Raw genomic sequence first — 19,635 nt, forward strand, 5'->3', positions numbered from 1 at the left:
TATAGCAAGAGTGGAGATATTCCTTATATCCTAACCCTGTCAGCCTTTCCAGATATGGGTACGTAAGGCAAAACAACTCCTTTGAAAAGCAGATTTAAAGGGTTTGATGTTCCCATTTATTCTGATAAACCCTTTCTCCATTGTTCAGATCCAATTCTGTTCTTTCCCGTGTACTCATTTTGTTCTGAACAGAGGGAAGCCTTGAATGTAGTTTAGCAGCTTTCACAAAATAGCAGAATATTATCTCTTCCTTGGGAGGGAACCAATATATGGTGGTTTCAAGAGATGTGGTTTTCCATATTTAGGATGGATATTTATTGGAAGATCTTGAGCCACTGTGTGCAATCTGCTGCTCATTGTGGAACAGCCTCACAGAAGTCAATAGGACTTTTCCTTCAGATATCAGGCAGATCACAACAATGCTCTTAAGTGCTTTTTGGAAACCATTCCAGTATGGTAGAACCTTTCTGCAGTGTACAAACCAATCTTTTAATCCCCCATACTTCTTTCCTACTAATGATGATAGATGATAAATGCCCACCGCTGTCCACCAAAGTGAAATAACTTACATGTAATCATGAAATAACCAACGCGTCTGAATTGCATGCTCCTTGGGTGAGGAAAAGTACTTATCACTTGTTAAATAAGGAATTTCACCACAAAACCAGATCATCTCAAAACCAGAGCCTATGGATATGCTCTTATTTTTTTAAAAAATGTACTGTCTTGAAAACCAGTTAGGATATTAACATTTTTATTAAGCTGTTTTTATAGGTCAGGTGTTTCTATCTCACTTCATCTTTTGTTGCTACGTTTCAAAAAGGGCTTCTTAAAAAAAATGACATTAAAAAATAAAACACAAAAAGCACCAGAAGTCAGATGGAAACCACCAAAATAATCTTAATAGCAAATGATGCTTCACTTGAAGAATTAAAACATACCCACCAAAGCTGTATGGCATTTGAAAATAATATTTTTTAAATACCATTTTAAGGTGACATTTGTTTTAAACACTGATTAATATCTACAGTATGTATGTTAAAACAACTTGTAATGTTGATTTTTCAGTATGTGCATTTTAATGAAAGTACTGTAGATTCAACTCTTCTTTTACACTATCCCATTATTCAGAAGAAATTTTGATCAGTCGACATAAATTTCAGTCCCACTGAAAATCTGATACAATGAAAATCGTACAGGCTCTTTCAGGAATGGGTCTATAAGGCCACAATAACGAGAGACTCATACAAATTCTTAATGCTGACTGTACCCTGTCTTAACTACTTATTTGTTCCTGATTAAACCATTTCTCTGGTTTAGATAAGAACAATGGATAGTTGAAGGAAGATTTAAATGTAATTGACTGGTGATCATTGCTTTCTACAAAGCAAGCAAGAGATAAAAAAGCTAAGGAGTTGTGTTAATTCCATTCTCTTCATTTGGTTCGTTTTGCAGCAGTATATGCTGTTTTACAAAACTTTTTTTTAAAGGACTAATTCTCAGTTCTGCTAACTGCTTAAAGTTAGTTTTTAATAAAAGAGATTAGATTACCCAATGCATTCAGGAACATTGTGGGACATTTTATGAAACACGCAGATTGAGATTCAAATGATATAAAAGAATTTACTGTGCTATTGTGGTTTTAAACTAACAATAACTTTTTGTTTTTAATTTTTGACTGCTAATACATGTGCAGAAAAAAGTAGAATATTGGAAAGTGGCAGAAAAGAATGCATAAAGTATGGAAAGTATTGCGACACAGTCAAATGTTAGTGAACATTTATAAAAACAAGAAAGAGCAGATTTTCCCCTTCGCCAGCCCGCCTTTCTAACTTGACCTTAGTAATAGTGAACAAATACAGAAGATTTGGGAGGAATTGAGATTGCAGATGGAGTTGAACATTATCCATTGGATAATACAGAATACTTTTAGTAATTAAAAGTGTTAATTGTGAATGTCCTAGAATTCTGTTTCTATGTAGTCCAACTGAAAGCTCAAAGAACTGAATTTGTCCCATAAAAGAAGATAATATTATGTTGTTTCACTTCTTCTGAAGACTTACATGGAATTGCATGGGAGTAGTTTAATAATATGAACTCTCTAAATGATAAAATATTGTGCCTTTTCAAAATGCATATATAATTATTTGGTTTATTCTGTCTTGGGCTTCTTGCATTGTTCAAATCCATATGGTAGAAAAGTTATCTTTAGGAACAACATTTTGGCAGGTGACGTTCCAGCATGTTGCACCAGTGATTCACTAACCTTACTAAGATTAATGGCAAGTACAGATTATGGTTCCATTTATGAATCTGGTTTGAGGATGGTTTTTCCTTTATAAAAAGGTGTACTACAGTAAGAGAACAAAGGTTGCATCTGTTGCATCTATTATTATTTTGTTGGACTAGATGCAACATTTGTTCGCTTACTGTAGAATGTTAGGCTTCAGAAACTATTACATTGGAGTTTAGTTTTCATTAATCCTGTGACCCTGATAAGTTTAAAACCCAAATAATTTTTGACCCTGTTTTTGCACACCGTTCTATTTAAAAAGAAAGATTATTGGGTGAAATGTTGGGAACTGTCAAAACCCTCTTATCCCTCAGTTTATAGCTATGTAATATTTAGAGATGAAGACCATCCATGTCCATGTTCAACCTCCTGTTAAGTCTTGAATGCCTCCTACACAATTACTACAGAATGGCTTGTCCCTTTTACCTTTATCTCTTCACCAACCAGTAACACATAAAGCAGAAATATCTCGACACTTACCTGAAATCCCACACTGTGTGAGCTGCTTCCTATGAATAAAATCAGGGAAATCCCAGGTGGATCATTATAATCTGGGAGAAAATCTTTGCCTGGACACAACATAGCAATCAACTGAATATGAATGGTTGAATGGACTTGAAACTTGTCTCTACTATGAGCAAGACTAGATAATTAAAGAAGAAAACTTCATAAAAGCTTTATATTGTGTGGGCTTTCTTTTTAACTCGTAGTCAAACTAACATATACTAGTAAAATCAATTGTGCGCTAGTATTTTTTTTTTAGATGGTTGTGATTGTACTGCTGGCCTCTATCTTTAATGGGGTGTTTTCTCTAAACAATTCCTTCCTTGAGTTTTCTAAGATTAGTTCTGTTTGTATGGGAGCCATACGACTCAACTAAGACAAAATCTTAGTTGAGTCTAGCTTGATTTCTGATGACTTCATAGACATGGAGGTTTCTTGGAAAAAATAAGTGGTCCACCATCCAAGTACTAACCACGTCTGACCCTGCTTAACTTTCCAGATCAGCTTGATCAGCAGTCTTTCTATCACATCCACTATCAGCTTGATCAACGATCTTTCTATCCCATCCACTATCATTATCAAATGATAATTTGATATGATAATTTGATAATTGATAATTTGATATGATACTGGAATCATGCTTTCTAGATTCTAGTTTTCTTCCTCCATTGGATAAAGTCAGTGCTGTTGCAAGATTCCCCCTGCAGTGAAATCTGTCACTCGTTAGAGATGGCTGCTCCTCCGCTCAAATTCCAATTTCTCCTCCAATGAAGCAGATTAGCCTGCGGTAAGACTAATCTTGTCTCAAAACATAAAGCTTGCCTTGCCTAAGAATGCTTCATTTTTCCCCATGGAAGCCTTTCTGCCCTATTCCACACCATTGCTCTTCTTGCTGTTGCTCAGAATCACCAGCAGCTTTGCTACCTTTTTGAGATGTGATGTTTGATTCTTTTCATGAAATAGGCAAATGGGTAGTCGCTGCTTCCTTTTTAAGATCCCGTTCTGTTTACCTTTGGGATGGTAAACCGATTCCGCTTCAGCTGGTATTAATTTTGCTGTAGCAACAGTTGGGCTAGCTTAGAGGAATGGATTATCTGCCCTCTCTCAGCATGGAGATTGCCATACATCTCCAGAACTTTCTCCAAACTGGTTGTAATTGCTACAGCCCTTTCATTCTCTTTCGGTTTTGACAGTTTGCTTTATTGTTATGCTGAATTTAATACTCCTTGGTTGTTTTAGTATGAGGGGTTCCCTTCTCTTTTCCTTCTGGCCTAAATGCTTTGACCTTACACTGTAAAATTTAATCAAATGAAATGAAAATGAATTTTTAGGCTTTAAATTTCTTTTCATTAGGGTGCTTTATTAGGGCTGTGGGGGCAATGCAATACAAGTGGGAGCATCAGCCCCACAACTCATTAAAGCAGCCAAGTCATTATAGGTTAGTGCGGAAGGCCCCACCCCACAATATGCACCAGCTTTAAAGAGTTTCTGAGTTCCTGCTCCAGTGTGTTCTGAAGCACCTGACCCAAACCATTTCGAAATACTCATGACTCTTACTTTTCACATTACGGCTTTTCTTTCTTTATTTTCTTTATAAATTTATTCACCGCCCATCTCCCCCTCAAGGGGGGACGCTGGGCGGTTTACAACAAAACCGCCCAAAGTTTTATCGTAGTTTTATATATATTCAAGAGTATTTTTTTTTTACTTTAAATGTGATACCCTTCTGCTTCCATTAGCATATTGCATGAATGACACAGACACACACAGACGTACATGTGTGTGTTCAGGTGTTTGTGAGTTTGGTCTGGCCATTGGCATCCTCTTTAGAAAGGGCTGGGCCTCTGGGCCTTGTTACTTATCTACAAGTTATAATAAGAGAAAGAAACCACCTTTCTATTTCTCCCCTGCAATATCTTTAAAGGAGAAGTAGGTGATGTTTCTTTTACAAATCTTGGAATTTTGCAGGGATCTTTCCCCAGCAGCTTATAATCATAATGATCATTCAGCCATTTAAAATATCTACCTTATTCATTTGTGCATGTGTGTGTATCTATGTATACGTGCAGTATATGTACATCATCAAGCTTAGCAAATAAGTGTGACCTGCTTATTGCTTTGCCATTAGCGTATGATTCAGGTAAATCTACCATTGCAGAGGTTTGTGATGTAAATGTTGTGACTATTTCTTTTTAAACCCCCCTCCCAACAATTTATAAAAATAGTCCTTGACTTAGTGGTAGCAGTGCGTCAGTATTTAATATTTGACTATTGATTTGGAAATGGGGAGCAGGGATTTGGATGCACGTTGTTATGGGCATCCCATTTGGAATAATACTGTTCTACCTGGTTAGTGTTCTCAGTTGGGTGTGCGCTGGAAATACACGCAGGAAGTGTTGCCAGTTATGAACACCATCTCATAATTTGTGGCTGTTTATACCAAAGTTATCTATCTGAATGATTTGTGGATGAGGAACTTCTTAGTTGTAACAGGAAATTTTTATTATGGTTGTGATTATTACTTACAAGTAACTTGCTTTGTAAATAATCTTGCAGGGAAGTTAATTCTTTTTATATTTAATACAGTTTGTGCCTTGAAAACAAAACCCCATAATGAGCAGTAATTTATAATCTGAATCACTCCTTTGTCCTAATTAGATTTTTTAATGTAATTGGATATTCTTCCATCTCTTCAAGATTAGGGTTGAGCTCTTTAGCATCTCGATAAATAATATTCTATTAAGAGCTAAATGTCCTTCAAAAATTATTTCTTAATGCTTATAGCAAGTAAAGCCTTAAGACTAATCCACATGGCCTGGTTGACCTACTGCAACTGTGGCCACCGATCATTTCTGGTGGGCAGGGATGGAGGACATGGTCCTTTCCTCACCCCCAGTCCACCACAAATCATATTGTGGTCAGCGATACGGACTACACCTGAATGTGAAAAAGACGAAGATACTCACAAATGGACCAATAAACAATGTCACAATAAATGGAGAAGAAATTGAAGTCGTCAACAATTTCATTCTACTCGGATCAACGATCAATGCCAAGGGAAGGAGTAATCAAGAAATCAAATGACGTATCGTGCTGGGAAAATCTGCCATCAAAGACCTATCTAAAGTTTTCAGAAGTAAAGACATCAGTTTAAAAACAAAGGTACGTCTGACTCACGCCATGGTCTTCTCAATTGCCACATATGCCTGTGAAAGCTGGACATTAAAAAAGGAAGATAGAAGAAGAATTGATGCATTTGAATTGTGGTGTTGGGGAAGATTATTGAAAATACCATGGACTGCCAGAAGAATAAACAAATCAGCTTTAGAAGAAATACAACCAGAATGCTCCCTAGAGGCAAAGGCAACTAGGCTTAGACTCCCATACTTTGGGCACATCGTCAGGAAGGACTGATCGCCTGAAAAGGATATCATGTTTGGTAAAGTCGAGGGCCAGCGGAAAAGAGGAAGGCCTTCAATGCGATGGATTGATACAATTACCGCAACGATGGATGCAAATAGTGGAACAGGCAGGCATACGGCGCAAGACCAAACAGCATTTCGTTCTGTTACACATAGGGTCGCCATGAGTCGTAAACGACTCGATGGTAACTAACAACAACAACCACCCATATTTTCTTCCTCCACATCATAAGTAGTACTTTCAAGCGTTGCTGTTTGTTTTGCCTGCTGTGCTTTACTTCTGCAGTAAGACTACTCTACTGGCTGGTTGCTGCTCTCTGCAAACATTTTATCTTAGGTTGCTGAACTGAATGCCTCACTCAAAACAACTTTCCCAGAATTTAAAACACAGAATCACTAAAACCTGCTAGTTCTTTAACTGACCCAGTTATATGGGTGGTATGAATATACTTTCCTGTTCAGGCTGAGGTTACTCATTGTCCAAATAGCTTATAGTTTATATAGTTTATATAATAGTTTATATAATAGTTTATCACTTATATATTATTTATTTTCTTACTTACTTACTTACTTTATTTATTTATTTATTTTTATTATATTTTTATTATATATTTTTTAATTTTTATAAATAACTCAAGGTGGCAAACATACCCAATACGCCTTCCTCCTCCTCTTTTCCTCACAACAACCACCCTGTGAGGTGGGTTGGGCTGAGAGGGAGTGACTGGCCCAAGGTCACCCAGCCGGCTTTCATGCTTGAGGCGGGAGTAGAACTCTCATACCACGCCTGATTGGCTCTTGGGCTGAGAGAGAGGGACTGGCCCAAGGTCACCCAGCTGGCTTTCTTGCCTAAGGCGGGACTAGAACTCTCCTACCACGCCTGATTGGCTCTTGGGCTGAGAGAGAGGGACTGGCCCAAGGTCACCCAGCTGGCTTTCTTGCCTAAGGCAGGACTAGAACTCTCCTACCACGCCTGATTGGCTCTTGGGCTGAGAGAGAGGGACTGGCCCAGGGTCACCCAGCAGGCTTTCGAGCCTAAGGCGGGACTAGAACTCTCCTACCACACCTGATTGGTTCTTGGGCTGAGAGAGAGGGACTGGCCCAAGGGCACCCAGCGGGCTTTTGTGCCTAAGGTAGACTAGAACTCACAGTTTCCCAGTTTCTAGCCCGTTGCCTTAACCACTAGACCTTTTCTTTTCAAAAGTTTAATATTGTTTACAAAGTTAAAGCACCAGAATCCACACATGTGTGCATACAGTAAACGGCTTTAAAATAAAAAGTTCCGTTCTTGCATTTTCCCAACTTTGGCTCACTAATCTCTGTCTCAGCCATTATTACAGTAGAATCGCAGTAGCACAGTGGTTATAAGATTTGCCTGGCATGTAGAAGGTTACTAGTTTGAAGTCCAGCAGAAATATTTTTTATTGCTATTGATGTTGTTAACTATTCAGCCCCAGATAAATGCAGTACTATGCCTTTCACAATATTTATTCATTTGGGTTATTTGGGAGCTTTGATAACACCCTTCTACACCAACTGTTGGAAGAAATGCTGAAACGGTGGACTGGTGAATTGGTATAAAAAATAATAAAGCAGGAAAGTGATACCTTTTGGAAAGAAAAATGTTAATTAAAAACATTCTGTGAGGCTTCAAACCTGTTACATGTTACTGCATGTCTGCAAAATGTTATAGTCACCATGCTATTGCAACAATACTTCAGCAATGAATTTGGGAATACCTCAATATTGATAAATTTTCATTCTGAATTTTGTGAAATCTGCTGTTTATACTTCTGGATATTTTGTTGATTTCATTTGTTTATCTTTAATTTCACATTAGCAGTCTTGAGTTGTCCATGTGAAAAAGTTGAGACACAGGGCTATGAATAAATAAAATGAAGATAGAAATAAACTTCATTTTCTGGCTTTCAAAAACAGGGGGACATATTCTGCTTTCGTTCACTACATGTTTTTATTGTTCTTTTTTTTTCCTGAGTGATGGAACGTAGAGTGTTGTTCACAGATTTAAAAAAAACTTGAAACATTTATATAACTAACTAAATAAATACCTATCCTTGATATTTTCCAGCACTGTCAACAATAACAACATCACACGGCTCTCGGTGGCAAGTTTCAACCATATGCCTAAACTCAGAACCTTGTAAGTAGTTACAGTTTCCTGTTAGAAAGGTGTCGACTTCTGATTCCTTTAGAGAAGTCCGTTTTCATTTTTAGAAGCACGAGTTTTAAGTTTTGGGATATTCTAAGTCCACTCCTGTAGCAGATGGGGAAGGAATTTCAGCATGAGTCACCTTCAAGAAAAATGTATAATTTTTAGGGACTCTGAAACAAAGGTCTATGGCAAATAGTACGCTAAAGATGAAAAATCCCGCTTCTCATATGCTCAGGAGTAGCATATTGATGACATTCAGACCAATAAAAAGAGGGTTGGTTTCTCTGATTGGATTTCTTGTGACCAAATATTGATAATACGAGGAAGAAAATCCTAGGACAGATTGATATTTAGAATGGTCCAAACATGTTTGATAGAGAGGAGTGATATCTTGTGGAATTGAACGAGTGGTGTTTCATTTAAGTTCACAACACCATCTGACTGGCTGTCAGATATGATAAATGTGAAATATCTGAACATTTATTTTTTTGAAATTTAAGCAGCAGTGCCTAATTAAATTAAAATTGTTTTTCCAGATTCTTACTAATATAAAAAAAGACACAACATCTGCCAACAGTGCTTTAATTGAAGCTCATCAGCATTTGCCCTCCACTTTCCAAGCTGAGACTGTGTGTGAAATATGCCTAAATATATTTGAATAAATTCTAACCAGTGTTAATTTAATGCAGTAGCAAGGTTGGTGCTCCAGAAGCCCAGATTTCAATATTAGACAGCAAACCCTGAAATAATCAATTCCTTTTGGGCTGACAGCAGGAATGAAGCATTGTTTCCCAACTAAGGGGGGCAGGAATGTGTGATATTTTCACCTTCAATTTGGGTTTGACGTTGTGGGTATGGATGTAAGCATTCTGTACTCTGTCCACGCTTCCACCTTGCACACTGACTTTCGGAAATGTGGTTTGTTCAGCCGCCTTCACTCCAACAACCTGCAGTGTGACTGCCATTTGGCTTGGTTATCTGACTGGCTACGTCAACGACCTCGGGTTGGCCTTTACACGCAGTGCATGGCCCCGTCACACTTACGGGGTCACAACGTAGCTGAGGTCCAGAAGCGAGAATTCATCTGCAGCGGTAAGAGCCTCCATATTCTTCCCCCATCACCTTCATATAATGCATGAGCAGAACAGATTGAAAAACAGCATCTGCAATGCCACTTTCGCGAATAGTCCGTGGAAGTCCACTTAGAATTCACTTCCCCAGAGTTCTGGGTGGTGGGGCCACACCACTTCAGAAAGCTGACTTACAAGATAGACTTAGAAATCAAGAGTCTTAACTTCATCCTCTCTCTGCTTCTAGAAATGCAGTTAGCACAACTAGAAAAGTGGAAAAATCAGGAACCAGTATTAGACAACAGACATCTCTGTCCTTCACAGAGTAATTCTTTCCTGCCTGATAGAAGTTACATCTACTCCTAGGTCCACAAACTCCTTGCTTTTTCATAGGAACCATCCAGTGCAAGGGGCGAAATTATGGGTCTGCTGAGTTGTATGGGAATCCCCCACCCAAAATCAATAACTTACTTCTGCAAAAGAAGACTGAATGGGAACAAGAAATACAGTAGAAGATGTATTATACATTTTACCATCTGTGGGTTTTTTGTTTGCTTGTCATGAAAGAATAATTAAATGACAAGTGATAGATTGCTAACATTTGTCTCTTTTTCTCTATTCATAACATCCAGATGAGGAAGAAGGCAAGTTCACTTTAAATAAAAAAACTCAATTGTATCTTCAATTAATTGTCAGTAACTATTAATACATCCCAGTTGCCCAAAGCTTTTGTATAGAACTGTAACATGCACCATTCTCTTTAACTCCTCCCCCCAAAATGTTATTGTTAGTTGTACTTGATGAGAAGCCCTGCAAATAATGTCTAGATGTACACAAAGGAAATATTGGAACCTAGCTAATCTTTCCCACACCGGATTCCCTCCAAATGTCTAGACCAACTCCCATGATTCCCCAGACAGAAGTTCTTACAATAAGGATTGGGGTCAACGGGGTAATGGAGCACACTGTTCTAGCATGCACTTTGCTTCTTTCTTACTGATGGGATGGTATTATTTTGATCTTTTTATTTTTTCTTGAACTATTAGCGCTAAAGAATGCACAATGCATGTTGAAAAATGTTATTTGCTCTTCTACCATTCAGAATTAAAATAGAATTATCTAAACATTCCATAATATATTACTCAAGAAGTTGATACATCATTTGAAATCTGGGTGCCCTTGACTTAGGTTTTATCTCGTCTGCTAGGTGGAAGTATCCCAAGTAAGTTGTTTAGGTATTTTATATTAAGGCATTGGAACAGTGTTTCTGTTGGCAGCTTGAAGATGTGTGGACTTCAACTCCCAGAATTCCCCAGCCAGCCATTAACCGTTTATCTTCCCCATGCTGCCTGGAGAATGCTGGGAGTTGAAGTCCACACATCTTCAAGCTGCCAAGGTTGAGAAACACTGCATTAGAGGCTCGGGAAGGCTTAAGAAATTAGGAACAAATTGCGCTTTTCTTGAATAGCAATCTTGCAGCTCTAGAAGTGGCCATTTGTTGCTGTTTTCAGGTCACCAGTCTTTTATGGCTCCCTCCTGTAGTGTCTTGCACTGCCCTGCTGCATGTACCTGTAGTAACAACATTGTGGATTGCCGAGGGAAAGGCCTTACTGAAATCCCCACCAACCTTCCAGAAACCATTACCGAAATGTAGGTAACAAGATCTTTGTCCTGTTATTCTAATGTTTGTCATCCAAGGTTCATGCAGTTATGAAGTGGACCATAGAGAAACGTTGCGTAACCTCCTAGCAACTTAACTCTGAATGAACTTAAACCAACTTGGGTTTGATACAACTTTGTATTTGGGTCTGTGGAGTTGCCTCTCTTGAACTGTTGGTATAGCTTGCTAAGATATATGGACTTATATTCGCATGCGTATGTTTTCTAACTCACCTTCTCTTCAAATTGGGTAAAGTCTTTCTATTTCTTCCTCTTCCACCCCATGAAACTAGGTCACAGTAGATACTAACATGGAGGTGAAGCAGGAAAGGAAGTCTAATTCCAGGAGAATTAGGAGCCTTGAAAAAATCTTAAGGACTTAGCAGGTTTTGGGGCTGGGTGGTATTTCAGATTTGCAGGTAGAAAGGTGCTTTGGTGCCCTCAGGGTATGGCTGTAGAATCTATCTGAAACCCCTTAAAGCAGGGTTCCTCAACCTTGGCAACTCTAAGCTGTGCAGACTTCAACTCCCAGAATTCTTTTCTTTTCTTTGCTGAAAACGTTGGCACATTGGGCTGTAACAAAAGATAGGCTTACATATTCCACTTCCATGCTTGGAATCATTACAAGGAATTGAAAATAGAACTGACAGTTCTATTTTCAATTCCTTGTAATGATTCCAAGCATAAAACTGGAATATGTAAGCCTATCTTTTGTTACAGCCCAATATATATATATATGACCCAGAAATCAGACTTGAAACATCATGAACATGTTCTGGTCTCCATACTTCAGAAAATGCATAACACAGAGAAGTGCATAGCGCAAGAAAGGACGGTCAAAGTAAGGAAGTTTTGTAAAGACTACAGCAATTTTTTGTGTATTTGTTTCGTGTTAGTTTTAGGCAAATGTAAGTAAGGGAAGAGGTAACAAAGGTATATAAAATCAGGCATGGTGTAGAACAGGTGGATAGAGAGATTTTTTTCCCCCCCGTCTCAAACTATTAGAAATCAGAGCCATCTGTTGAAAAATAAATCAGAGAAGTTTCAGGACCACTAAAGGATTTCTTCTACATACATACATACATAAATGAAGATATCGCTGCTATTAGGTGATGGCCATCAATTTAGGTGATTTTAAGAGGGATCTGGAAAATTCATAGAGCTATCTATGGCTTTTTAAAATATCTGTAAAGGACTTTTATTCTAGTTTAGACAGAACATCCAGCACAAGGAGATAGGAAAAGCATTGTAAAATGAGTTAAATGGCAATGGCTGCATGCTTTTTGATATAGGACTCACAAATAATCTGAATAAGTATGCAGGCCACTTCCAAAGTTAATTAATTTTGTAATACTTTTTTCTGCCTCCAGGGGAAAAAATTATTTATTTTAAAACAGTTAAAGAGTAAAATAAATGACTACATAAACAAAAAAAATAAGACAATAAAAAGACACAGGGGCTGGAAAAGGAATTATTAGTAAATAAACAGAGAATTTACAATTGTCATAACATTTAGAATTCATTATTTCATTCATTAAATTATTAATTGAATATATAAAACTAAAAGCATTTTTCACAGCCACAGACGCATAGGCACCTTCCCTTAAATACAACTGCTAGGAAACAACAAGATGATTAACACAATCCTGAAAACATTAGTTTGGCTACTACAAGATACATAATGTGGCATGAGGTTGGGCTTGATGGGTTGAACAATCTAGGCTCTTAAGAATATTTATTAATAGCAAGAGGGAGTAGTATCTTTATCCTGGACATCATAATGCAGTTTAGTCATCCAGCTGTAAGAACTAGTTCTGAAAAAATCTTAGAAATTTCTCAAGTTCAAGCATGATACAATGTTTGTCATTTTAACCACCTAATTATTATTGCTAATGAATACATTATTGAATAAATTGATCTAGAAAATCCATGGAGACTATTGCAGTTTTCCTTTCCCAGCCCGGTCAAACTGGTTGGTAAAAATGAGAGTTGTGGTACCAAACATGGAATAGAAAGCACTGAATTCAGTAAGACTAGGTACAGTAACACTACAGTATGTTTGTTTTTTTAAAAGGGTTTAGAATAGTCTTGCTTCTTAAGAAAGAGGTATTTACACATAGCATGTGAGTGGAAAATCCCTTTACATTATCCATGCAGTGATCCCCCATCCAAGTACTTCACCTGCTTACCTTCCCCAATCAGTCAAGATCATCATGGTCTGCTACCAGCTGAGACAGAATCCCACTGGTAGTGTGCAGTAAGTAGAGACATCCATGCACGCAGCAGAGACATATGCACAAGAGAAGGGCTTGGCATGTACAGATTTATCTGTTAGCTTCAAAAAAGTCAGAATCCGTTCATAGTGGAACCATCCCATATGCCCTTGTTGCTTGCAAATGATTTCCTTCAAAAGACACAAAGAGAGGTGAATTCCTCATTCCGTGTAGTCATGCCGGCCACATGACCGCGGAAGTGTCTATGGACAAACGCCGGCTCTTTGGCTTTGAAACTGAGATGAGCACCACCCACTAGAGTCAGACACGACTGGACTTAATGTCAAGGGAAACACCACCAGCACGACTTTGGAGGGGGCACCGTTCATCCCTGCCACGAATATGCTAAGTAACAATTCAAAATTAGCATCATTGGGTGAACTCTTTTGGCACTAGGAGGACAGTATATTATCTGTTATATACTGACAGCTGAGTGTTTGTGACTTTAACCCTATAAATGGGATTTCCAAATGATAATAACGGCTGTTTGGTTGAACAATTCCTTCATTAATTATATCAGATTTCGAAAGGTGCCCAAATGACTCTGACGTATGCCATGCTGCAGAAATATTTGCGTGCCTGTGGTGTGCGGAAAACAACCATTTCAATATTTCTGCAGTTAATTCCAGGTTGAAAAAGCATTATCAGAGTGACTCTGTAACTTTTATCTTACAGGAAATATTAGTGTTTAAAGAGGCATAATTGTCCTAACAATCAGAAATCACGCTGAGACAAGGAGTAGGTCTCTAGTGTTTATTACTGCTACATAAACAGAATCCTAACAAACTGAAGAAGCGTGGGAAAAACCCAGACAGATAAACCCCAAAAGTCAAGGCGGCTCTGATCTGTGTCTCTTTGAATGGCTGCTTAATTCCTCAGTACTACGCATGCGTTTTCCACCCTGGATGGGGAGCCCCTCCTGCTCGCCATCAGTACTCATGACAATAATCCAGGTCAATGCCACAATCACCTCATTTACTTTGAGTGTCAGGGACCCCTATTATTTTAATATAAGAGGCTTTTCAGGAGCGGTAGTGGCTATATCATTAACAGCAGTAGTAGTATACCGAGAAAGTATTCCAGTATTAAACGTCACCACAGTTTGTAACTGTTACTTCGTTTTAACAAATTATTTATTTTCGGCACTCCTGTTTCTCTCCTTAGTTAACAGCTGTTTCTGCATTGTTATGAAATGAAGGTTAAGATCAGCCTCTTCCTACAATGTGCCGCTGCAGCTTATATTTAGTGATGGCAGCAAAGCCTTTGTTTTTCCAAGTGGTGTTCTCAGACAAGATTTTTAACCTTTTGTTCTTCTATTTTGCATTAGCTTTTCCAGTAATTTTTTATTAGTTCATAGTGCAGGAAAAAGCAGGCATAGCCATGTGGGTATGAAGCCATCCAAAATCCATCCTTTCATTAAGATCAACCAAAATGCCCCCACAGATGTGTCCAAAATTCTTCCATCAGACAAGGTACAAATAAATAAGGGGATGGAGAAGAAGCAAATCTGAAATTAGGCCAAATAGTTTGGGTTATGAGATCTGCAGTTCAAAGTCAATCTCAAGATAAAGATAGTACTGAATATATTAATTAGTAGTTGATATCATCATTGTCAAGTTACACCAAGCAGGTTTGAGCAAAGATTTATTATTTATTTATTTATTTAATATTTATTTATTTATTATTCACATTTCTATCACCACCCATCTCCCCCTAAAAGGGGAACTCTGGGCGGTTTACAATAAAATTCACCTTAAAACCTGACATCATAAAATCACCAATATTAAAATAATAAAAATATAAATATAAGATCCAAGTGGGAGATTTCCATTCCGTCGGGAGAACTCTACTTCACCAGCCACCCCCAGGAAGAGCTATTGCACTTCCCATCCCAGGCGAGGCGGCAAAACCAGGTCTTCAAGCCCCTCTGGAAGGTTGGGAGTGAAGGGGCCTGCCTCACCTCGGGGGGTAGAATGTTCCACAGGGCGGGCGCCACTGCAGAGAAAGCCTGCCTCCTGGACCCCGCCAGATGAAATTCTCTTACAGACGGGTTCTGCAGCATGCCCTCTCTGCACGATTGGGTGGCACGGGCTGATGTAGTGGGGGTGAGATGGTCCCCTAGGTAACCTGGACCCATGCCATGTAGGGCTTTAAAGGTGATAACCAACACCTTGAATTGGACCCGGAAGCAAACTGGAACCCAATGCAGCTCATGCAGTAGAGGTGTTATGTGTGCTGATCTTGGAGCACTCATCACTGTTCGCGCAGCCACATTTTGGACCAACTGAAGCTTCCAGGTACTCTTCAAGGGTAGCCCCATGTAGAGCGCATTGCAGTAGTCTATATGGGAGATGACCAGGGCATGAGTGACTGTCCTGAGGGCATCTCGATCCAGGAAATAATATCCCGCCTTTATTATTTTTATAAATAACTCAAGGCAGGGAACATACCTAATACTCCTTCTTCCTCCTCCTATTTTCCCCCCAACAACAACCCTGTGAGGTGGACTGGACTGATTGAGGGGGACTGGCCCAAGGTCACCCAGCTGGCTTTCAGGCCTAAGGAGGGACTAGAACTCTCAGTCTCCTGGTTTCTAGCCCGTTGCCTTAATCACTTCACCGAACTGGTTCTCCCACATCTCTGAAGATACAAAGGCCATTTGTATTCAATCTGCTTCTCTCTAGGGAGAAGAGAAGCTTCTTCTCCTGGCCTGGCCAAGAGTAGAAATACAAAAATGTTGCAGTCTTTATATCAGCAAATACAGCAAACAATTTTGGGCAGTGTATTTCATAAACATCCAATTAAACCACCCCTGTAAAACTACACAGTTGATAATACTACATCCTCGTATATTGGCCAGAAGGGACTGAACCCTCATCACGTGAACTTCCTTGGAAGATTGGGTTTCTTTAATGACCCAACTTGGATTTTGCTCTGGTTGACCTTTTACAGAGTCAGTGTAACTCTCTGCTTGGTGCAGGAATCAAGATTAAAGCATCCCCTGTAAGTGGGTTCTCTGTTAGCCAAGGTTTGAATTCAAATTTTCAAATCTGAAGCAACCTGTTTTAAGTGTAAGATGTTCTGTTTCAAGTGCAGCTATTTTGAGTGTTGGACAGGCTGTTCTGATTTTTTTGGGAAACACTCAAAACAGCTGGTTTCATACCAGGAACAGCTGTTTGCGTGTGAAAGGGAGGTGTCCATGGATTTGGGACAGTTCAGGTTCAAGCAAGTTCATCTTGCACACTGTTATGCCTAGTTTTGGCTTGAACTGATCCAGCAAAGGGGAGCCCACCATATCTTGGGAAGATTGGTTCTATTGTTGAACTGATCTTCTGATTGGTAAGGTTTTCCAACTTTTACTTAGAATCTGTCTCCCTATAGCTTAAATTTATACTTTATTTATACTTCAAACTTAGTCACCACCCATCTCACTCAAAGAGCTAGGCAGTTTAAAATAAAAGCAAGAATAAATAATAATTAAATAATACTTAAAATATAAAAAACAATATTCTTAGATAAAAATACAATCCAAGACAAGGTATTAAAAGATCTTAATTTATGGGAGCATCTTCATGGTGCTAACCACCCCCAGGATTGGTTGCTCCTCCTCACACCCTCACAAGTTGGCAAAGCCAGGTCTTCACTCCTTTCCAGAAGGCTGGGAGAGTGGGGGCCTGCCACACCTCCTGGAGAAGAGTGTTCCACAGGGCAGGGGCCATGGCAGGGAAGGCCCACTTCCTGGACCCTGCCAATCCACAGTCTCTCATGGATGTGGTCTGCAACATGCCCTCTGTGCCTGGTTGGGTGGGGCAGGTCGATGTAATGGGGATGAGATGGCCCCTCAGGTAGCCTGGACCCATGCCATGTAGGGCTTTCAAGGTGATAACCAACACCTTGAATTGGACCTGGAAGCAAACTGGCACCCAATGCAGCTCCCGCAGCAAGGGTGCCACATATGCCATCCTTGGGGCACCCAAGATTGCTCGCAAGGCCACATTCTGAACCAGCTCTAGCCTCTGGATTCTCTTCAAGGGTAGCCCCATAAATCTACTATTCCGTGTCCTGCATTCTGGACCAACAGTGAACAGGAGCTGACCTGTGAGACCTACCTGGCAACAGAAGTCCTGGAAGATGAAACAGAATTGCTCAATCTAAATTTCAGATAATAGGATACATCTTTATTTTAATACATAAATAATAACGCTGATTTGGGATCCTGTAAGTTTATAATGACAGTTTATTGCTTTTACTGATAAAATATAGCGAAGGCACTTGTGTCATTGATAATCATTTCTTTGATGTCTTATAAAACAATTTATTTGGACATCCCAAATTAGTGAAGCTGTAAGGGAATATTTATAGGTCATGTCACAGCTATTGAGAACCTTATTAGCCAAATATGTGAATCTGGAGAATCTTCAAAAACTTTTTTTAAAAAATCCTCAACATGAAAGCTGAAAATAAGACTTTGGCAACATTTGTTTAAGAGAAGGAAAGTTATTTCTTCACAATAACTTGTAGGCTTTTGAAGACCTATCCAGGGCATAAGATGAGTTTCTTTTGAATGTTGTTGAGCATCGTAAGAAATATGACAGAGCTTTTCATAGTGGCCTGGTAAAAATATGATTAACCTATGCAAAGGTTGTAATATTCCTTCTAAGCAAGAAAACGTCGGCATGAAAAAGTGTGTTGCATGTACGTGTATGCAAAATAAGATTAGTGCTTCATTGGGATTATCAGCACTCTCCATCTCAAATCGACAGAATATTTTCCCAACATTTAAGAATAAAAACAAATGCACGCTCTTTATTTTCACGGTATAATTTACCCATGTTTTTATAATGCATTCACTCTGACGGATATTAGCATCAATTGTGTTAGCTTACTCTAATGTGATGTGTTTTAGAGTATCCAGTATTACTTCCCTTCTCTTTCTGCTAGACGACTGGAGCAAAATTCAATCAAGGCCATTCCGCCGGGAGCTTTCTCGCCCTATAAAAAGCTGAGAAGAATGTAAGTGAGAAATACTTTGGACTTTACATAAAAGGGTTGTGATTTCTGCTAAGTATTTTCAGTCTGCTTTGTGTATTTCCCTCTCTCTTTCCCTTTCTCTCTCTAGCATTAACACCTTGCATTATTGTTACAGTTCAAATTATTTTTTCTCGATAGCACAGGGTATGGAATCATACGTTTTTTAATAATACAAGAAACGAATTTGTTTCCACAATCGAATCTTTACAATATTGAAATAAATTGCCATTTATCCTTTTCGTTCACGGTGGAATGAATGAAACACCCTGACTGCCTAAAGGGTGTGCTTGTGTTAATATGATAGAATATCTTTTCTCATTTTAGTGATCTGAGCAATAATCAAATCTCAGAGACGGCACCAGATGCCTTCCACGGTCTCCGCTCACTTAATTCCCTGTAAGTACCTCTTACCTCTCATAAGAACCGTCTCATATTCAGGTGAGGAAGATGCTTCTGATGGCATTGGGCATTTATACTGCCCTCTGCTGGACCGGACATGATGAAGCCCATTTGTTGACATCAGGACTCCATAAGGAAGCTTCTGCTAGAACCATTTTCCTTTATAGTACTCACTAACCAAGCTTTTCCAGAGTGGGGCATAATATTTCATCAAACACCACGTGCCCACCGATGGGAGTACAGGTAGTCCTCGACTTATGATCGTTCATTGACCGACTGTTCAGAATTACAACAGTGCTGAAAAACGATAGGCACAATTCTCCAAATGGGGTCTGACCCGTTTGGAGAGAGAAGAATGGAACAGTTACTTTGCCAGATTTTGACTCTGTGCTCTCTTAATGCACTCAAGATAGTATTTGCCTTTTTTTAATCAACTACATCAGTGTTCCTCAACCTTGGCAGGTTTAAGATGGGTGGACATCAACTCCCAGAATTCCCCAGCCAGCCTTGCTGGCTGGGGAATTCTGGGAGTTGAAGTCCACCCATCTTAAACCTGCCAAGGTTGAGGAACACTGAACTGCCTCACACCACTGACTCATTACCTAAAGGAGATATAGGTAAAGGTAAAGATTTCCCCTGCACAGTCGTGTCCGACACTAGGGCACAGTGCTCATCTCCGTTTCATGGCCGAAGAGCCAGCGTTTTCCGAAGGCGCTTCTGAGGTCATGTGGCTGGCATGACAAGCACATAATGCTGTTGCCTTCCCGCCAATGTGGTACCTATATATTTACTCGCATTGGCATGCTTTCAA

At 39.2% G+C, this 19,635-nt stretch overlaps 1 protein-coding gene across 1 annotated transcript in view; it reads left to right on the forward strand.

Annotated features, from left to right (window-relative positions):
- SLIT2 (slit guidance ligand 2) overlaps positions 1–19,635 on the forward strand; it is a 242,110-nt gene that overhangs the window by 157,784 nt on the left and 64,691 nt on the right. Inside the window, exons 7-11 of the mRNA XM_063309788.1 lie at positions 8,309–8,380; positions 9,321–9,484; positions 10,974–11,112; positions 18,336–18,407; positions 18,750–18,821. Of these exons, the coding sequence (XP_063165858.1) occupies positions 8,309–8,380; positions 9,321–9,484; positions 10,974–11,112; positions 18,336–18,407; positions 18,750–18,821 (519 nt within the window). The remainder of the gene's footprint in view (positions 1–8,308; positions 8,381–9,320; positions 9,485–10,973; positions 11,113–18,335; positions 18,408–18,749; positions 18,822–19,635) is intronic.

This window comes from Candoia aspera, chromosome 8, assembly GCF_035149785.1.
Source record: "Candoia aspera isolate rCanAsp1 chromosome 8, rCanAsp1.hap2, whole genome shotgun sequence".
Taxonomy (NCBI): Eukaryota; Metazoa; Chordata; class Lepidosauria; order Squamata; family Boidae; genus Candoia; species Candoia aspera.